The sequence below is a fragment of the Dipodomys merriami genome, unplaced genomic scaffold, assembly GCF_024711535.1.
Source record: "Dipodomys merriami isolate MVZ:Mamm:240054 unplaced genomic scaffold, mDipMer1.0.p SCAF_92, whole genome shotgun sequence".
Classification (NCBI taxonomy): domain Eukaryota; kingdom Metazoa; phylum Chordata; class Mammalia; order Rodentia; family Heteromyidae; genus Dipodomys; species Dipodomys merriami.
This window is the reverse complement of record NW_027206535.1, coordinates 426,236-432,235: the sequence shown is the minus strand read 5'-3', so window position 1 is coordinate 432,235 and position 6,000 is coordinate 426,236. Positions and strand designations below refer to the sequence as shown.

The window sequence follows — 6,000 nt, the reverse complement described above, 5'->3', positions numbered from 1 at the left end:
ACAGACTTTCCTTGCCCGGGCTGGCTTTGAACCGCTATCCTCAGATTTCAGCCTCCTGAGTAGCTAGGATTACAGGCGTGAGCCATCAGCATGTGGCTTCAACCCATCAATTTCCATAAAGTAACCTGGTGCAGTTTTAGTTGGGAATGCCACTACATTTAGATATCAAGTAGGGAAGAATTTTATCTTTCCAAAATTGAGTTTTCCATTCAAGGAATGTGTAATTTTTTTTGGGGGGGGGGCGGGTCCGGTCACGGGGCTTAGGCGGTGTCCCTCAGCTCTTTCAGCTCAAGGCTAGCGCTCTACCACAGCACCACCTCCAGCTTTTTTCTTTCTTTTTTTTTTGCTGGTCATGTGGCCTGAACTCAAGGCCTGCCTGGGGGCTGTCCCTCAGCTCTCCAGCTCCAGGCTAGCACTCTACCACTTGAGCCACAGCGCCACTTCCGGCTTTTTCTGCTTATGTGGTGCTGAGGAATTGAACCCAGGGCCTCATGCATGCAAAGCAAGCACTCTACCACTGAGCCACCTTCCCAGCCCCACATGTAATGTTTTGACATTTAATTTCTCATCAGTTTTGTAATTGTCTTCACACAAATCTCTTAAGATGTTTTCCTAGACTTAATCTCTATTTCATTTCTGGAGTGTGAATGTGTTTTTTTTCTTTTTGCCATTACCAAGATTGAACTCCGCTTGTTCTCTAAGCTTGACCACCTGAGCCACACCTGCAGCAGTCTGGCCTCAGTATTATTTTGGAGCTTAAGTCTCTGAGACTTTTTCTGTTGGTGGTAGTGGTTGTGGGGTTTGAACTCAGGGCCTGGGCACTGTCCCTAAGCTTTATCACTCAAGGCTGTGCTCTACTACTTTAAGCCACAGTGACTTCAAGTGTTCTGGTGGTTAATTGGATGCAAAAGTCTCATAGACTTTCCTGCCTGGTCTGGCTTCTTACCACAATGCATACATCTTACCCTTCTGAGTAGCTAAGATTTCATGTATGAGCATGGGTCCCAGCCTCAGACTTTTCTGCCTGGACTATTACTATCCACCAAGTCTGCAGGTGCGCCACTGATGCCCAGTTTCCTTGTAAATTTACTTTTGTTTTGCCAGTCCTGGGACTTGAACTTAGATCCTGGGCATTGACCCAGTTTCTTTTGCTCAAAGCTAACACCTTACCACTTGAGTGATCACATTCCCAGCCCTTATTTTTCTCATTTTTTGTGTGATCCCACTGGGGCTTGAACTCAGGTCCTAGGTGCTGTCCTTAAGCCTTTTCTGCTGAAGACTGGCTACCACTTCACTCTTCTACTTCCCACTTTTTAGTGGTTAATTGGAGACACAAATTTTATTGTTGAGGCTGGCTTCAAACCACAATTCTCAGATCTCAATCTCCTGAGTTAGGATTATAAGCATGAGCTACTGGAACATGACTTTGGAAAGTTTCAAAAGCTGTTTTTAGGCAGCCTGTTGCTGGTTGTTGAAGCTTTTAATCCTATCTACTCAAGAAGGGCTGAGACCTATCTTGTTTTTAGCCAGCCTAGGTAGAAATGTCTGAGATACTCCATCTCCAAAATAACCAATAAAAAACAGTGATAAGGGCTAGGAAGGTGGCTCAGTGGTAGAGTGCTTGCCTTGCACACAATGAGGCCCTGGGTTCGATTCCTCAGCACCACATAAACAGAAAAAGCGGAAGTGGCGCTGTGGCTCAAGTGGTAGAGCGCTTGCCTTGAGCTGAAGAGCTGAGGGACAGTGCCCAGGCCAAGTTCCAATGCCCAGGCCCATGACCAACTGAAAAAAAAAGCAGTGATAGGGGCTGGAAATGCAGCTTATTGGTAGCGTGCTTGCCTAATCGAATCCAAAGTCCTGGGTTCGACTCCTCAGTACCACATATACAGAAAAAGCTGGAAGTGGCACTGTGGCTCAAGTGGTAGAATGCCAGCCTTGAGCAAAAGCTCAGGGACAGTGCCCAGGCCCTGACTTCAAGCCCTGGACTGGCCAAAAAAAAAAAAGGGGGGGGGCTAGCGGCATAGCTCAAGTGATACAGGACAGCTGAACATAAAAAGTGAGCGGGTAAGCTCAAACTCTAATACCAGCAAAAAAAAGAAAAGTTTTGAGTCTGGTGGCAATGGCTCTAACTACTCAGCAAGCTGAGATCTGAAGACCTCAGTGTGAAGCCAGGCAGGCAGCTAAATTCCAGACTTATCTCCAGTTAGCCAGCAAAAAGCTGGAAGTGGAGGTGTGGCTTGCAGCTTATGGTAGTGAGCCTTGAGGGAAAAAGCTAAGGAATAACACCCAGGCCCCAATACCATCTCTCTCTCTCTCTCTCACACACACACAGCCACATAGAGAACTAGCTGAGCACACAAGTGAATAAAGCTGAGCCTTGAGTTCAAACCCCAGTACTGTCAGAAAAAAAAAAAAACAGCTGGGGATGTAGCTCAGTAGTATAGCACTTGCCCAGCATAACACAATCAGGGCTCAGAGTTTAATCACAGTACTCCAAGAAAAAAATAACTCTTGGGCTGGGAAGGTGGCTCAGTAGTAGAGCGCTTGCCTTGCATGCATGAGGCCCTGGGTTCGATTCCCTAGCACCATATAAGCAAAAAGAAAAAAATCCAGAAGTGGCACTGTGGCTCAAGTGGTAGAGCGCTAACCTTGAGCTGAAGAGTTTAGGGACAGAGCCCAGGCCCAGAGTTCAGGCCCCACGACTGGACCCAAAAAATCAACAACAAAAAAACAAACAAAAAAACTCTTTCCCAAACTCTCTATAGTGAAATAACTAGACATTTAAAAGATGTGAAATAGATAATGGAAGAAACTACTAAAGTTCACAATGCATTCCAGTGTTAACAGTCCATTTATAAAACAGAATACATCTGAACTTTTTTTGTGTTGGTCCCAGGACTTGAACTCAAGGCCTAGGCACTGTCCCTGAGCTTTTGTGCTCAAGACTATTGCTCTACCACTTGAGACAACAGTTCCACTCCTGGCTTTTTGTTGATTAATCGGAAAAGAACCTCATGGACTGCCTAGCCTAGACTTCAAACCACAATCTTCAGATCTCAGCCTCCTGAGTAGCTAGGATTACAGGTGTGAACCATCATTGCCTGGTTCATCTGAGCTTCTTACATCTCATTTTACAAATAATAATGTATATACTTAGTGGCTTAGTTTAGGCTTCAAACCAACCTAATTACCACCACTTACTGGCTATAATCTTGCACAGATTATTTAACATCTTGCTTTAGGAAGATGTCACACGTGTCCATTAGACGTCAAAAACCTCTAGGAGTCTAGAAAAAGATAATCTGGAAACTTAAAGTCTAATATCTGTGAATGTGTGAAAAATGTCATGCCAAATTTAAAAATAACTCTTTAATCATATGCACATATGGGGAATGAAGAGTAACACCAGGCTGACTGGGCAAAAGGAGCCAAGTATTCTCCATTTGCCCCAATGTCTGCTTGGCACAGTTCTGCAATCACACACACAAGTGGGGTAGGTTGGGAAGTAGCGTACGGGGTAGGACTGAAGAGACAAAGGCAAGGGGGAGAGGCAGGGCTTGCAGTGGTCTCAATCAGTGGACTCCAACACAGATTCACTAAGTGCGAGGTCCCAGTAGTGTTCAGCCCCATGCTTTTTGAAATGCTCTCGAGCCATGTTCTCTGTGGGGCACTGTTTAAACTTCATCTCTCCAAAGCTCCGGTCTTTAGCTGTACCCTGGAAAAAAGAAAAGTATTTTCAAAATACTGAGGACTGACTGAACTAAGGATCCCTTTCCTAGACAAGCACTCTACCACATGAGCTATGCCCCCAGTCCTTTTTATTTTTATTTTTTTTTGTCAATCATGGGGCTTGAACTCAGGGCCTGGGCGCTGTCCATGAGCTCTTCTGCTCAAGGCTAGCACTCTATTACTTTGAGCCACAGTGCCACTTCCAGCTTTCAGTGGTTCACTGGAGATAATAGTCTTAAGGGGCCCAAGAATGAGGCTTAGTGGTAGGGTGCTTGCCTAGCATGCCATGAAGTCCTGAGTTCGATTCCTCAGTATGGTATGAAAAGAAAAACCCAGCAATGGCGCTGTGGCTCAAGTGATAAGAGTACTAGCCTTGAGCTGAAGAGCTCAGGGACAGTGCCCAGTCCTAGAATTCAAGCCCCACAACCGACCCTTCCCTCCCCCCACCCCCCCAAAAAATACTTTTTTGCCTGGGCTAGCTTTGAATCACGATCTTCAGATCTCAGCCTCCTGCGTAGCTAGGATATAGGTGTGAGTCACCAGCGCCCAGCTCCCCAGTCCTTTAAAAAAAAAACCCAAAAATCCAAATCTTGCTATGTAAACTAGGCTGGTCTCTGTTGAGAACAGGTAGAGAATGCCTCAGAGTGCTAAGATTACAGATGTGCACTACTATACCCAGACAGAATTTCACGTTTTTTCCCCCTTCCAAAAAAGGTTACATGTAGGGAGACACCAATGGCTCATGCTACTCAGGAGGTTGAGATTAACGATGATCATAGCTGGAAGCCAGTCTTAGTCTGTGAGGCTCTTATCTATAATGAACCACAAAAAGCCAGAAATCAGAGCTGTAGCTCAAGTGGTGGAGCACTAGATTTAGCAAAAAAGTTCAGGGACAGAGTTCAAGCCCCAGGACTGGCACAAATACAAAATAGGTTACATGTGGGGTTGGAGGTATGGCTCAGGTGGTTGACTGTCCCTTAATGAGCAAGTCCTAGTTTGGAGCCAAAAAAAGTTACAAAATTTATTAACATTTTGAAGACCATTGAGTTCTTAGCATTAGTTATTGTAGTGAGGTGCTTTGAAAAGTGCTTCCCAGCTAGGCACTGGTAGCTTATGCATATAATCCTAGCTGCTTAGGAGCTGAGATCTGAGGTGCGAGGTTTAAAGCCAGACCAGTCAGGAAAATCCATGAGACTCTTATTGCCAATAAACCACTCAGAAAACCAGAAGTGGTGTTGTGGCCCAAGTGGTAGAGAATTCTCCTTGAGCTGAAGAGCTGAGGATAGCGCCCAGGCCCAGAGCTCAAGCCCCTGACTTTAAAAAAAGTACTACCTTGACAGATACTAGTGGCTCATGTCTAGTCAACTGCCTAGTTACTTGGGAGACTGAGATCTTTGGAATGTGGTTCAAAGCCAGCAGGGGCAGGAACATCTGAGATTCTTATCTCCACTTAACCAGCCAGGTGTGGCTCCAAGTGGTAGAGTACTAGCCTTGAACAAATAAGTTCAGGGACAATGTCCAGGCCCTGAGTTTAAACCCCACAACCAATCAAAAAAAAAAAAAAGGGGGGGGGCAGGGAAGGTGGCTCAGTGGTAGAGTGCTTGCTTTGCATGCATGAGGCCTTTGGTTCGATTCCTCAGCACCACATAAGCAGAAAAAATGGGAAGTGGGGCTGAGGCTCAAGTGGTAGAGCACTAATCTACAGCTGAAGAGCTGAGGACAGTGCCCAGGCTCAGAATTCAGGCCACAACTGACCAAAAAAAAAAAAAAAAAAAAAGTTCTGGGTGCTGGTGGCTCATGCCTGTAATCCTAGCTACTCAGGAGGCTGAGATCTGAGGATCACGGTTCAAAGCCAGCCTGGGCAGGAAAGGTGTGAGATTCTTATCTCCAATTAAGCACCAGAAAACCAGAAGTGGTGCTGTGGCTCAAGTGGTAGAGCATTTGCCTTGAGTTGAGGGCTGAGGGACAGCACCTACGCATAAAGTTCAAGCCCCATGACCAATAAAAAAAAGTAAAGAAAGCAAAGCAAGGAAGGAAGGAGGGAGAGAAGGAAGGAAGGAAAGAAGGAAGGAAAGAAGGAAGGAAAAGAAAGAAAAGAAAAGAAAGAAAGAGAGAAAGAAAGGAAGGGAGGAAGGAAAGAAAAGGAAGGAAAGAGAGAAACCTGTTGATTCCCTCAGTGCATTGCCCAAATTCATCTCTGCTTTCCTACTAAATATTTCTAATACCAGGCACCAGTGGCTCATGCCTGTAATCCTAGTTATGCAGGAAGTG

General features: G+C 45.4%; 1 protein-coding gene across 2 annotated transcripts in view; it reads right to left on the bottom strand.

Annotated features, from left to right (window-relative positions):
* Positions 1–3,354: 3,354 nt before the first annotated feature.
* LOC138821618 (U4/U6 small nuclear ribonucleoprotein Prp3) overlaps positions 3,355–6,000 on the bottom strand; it is a 34,345-nt gene continuing 31,699 nt past the window's right edge. For both annotated transcript variants that reach the window (XM_070014049.1, XM_070014051.1), the window contains one exon: positions 3,355–3,715. In XM_070014049.1, coding sequence (XP_069870150.1) covers positions 3,569–3,715 — 147 coding nt within the window. In that variant the 3' untranslated portion in view covers positions 3,355–3,568. The remainder of the gene's footprint in view (positions 3,716–6,000) is intronic.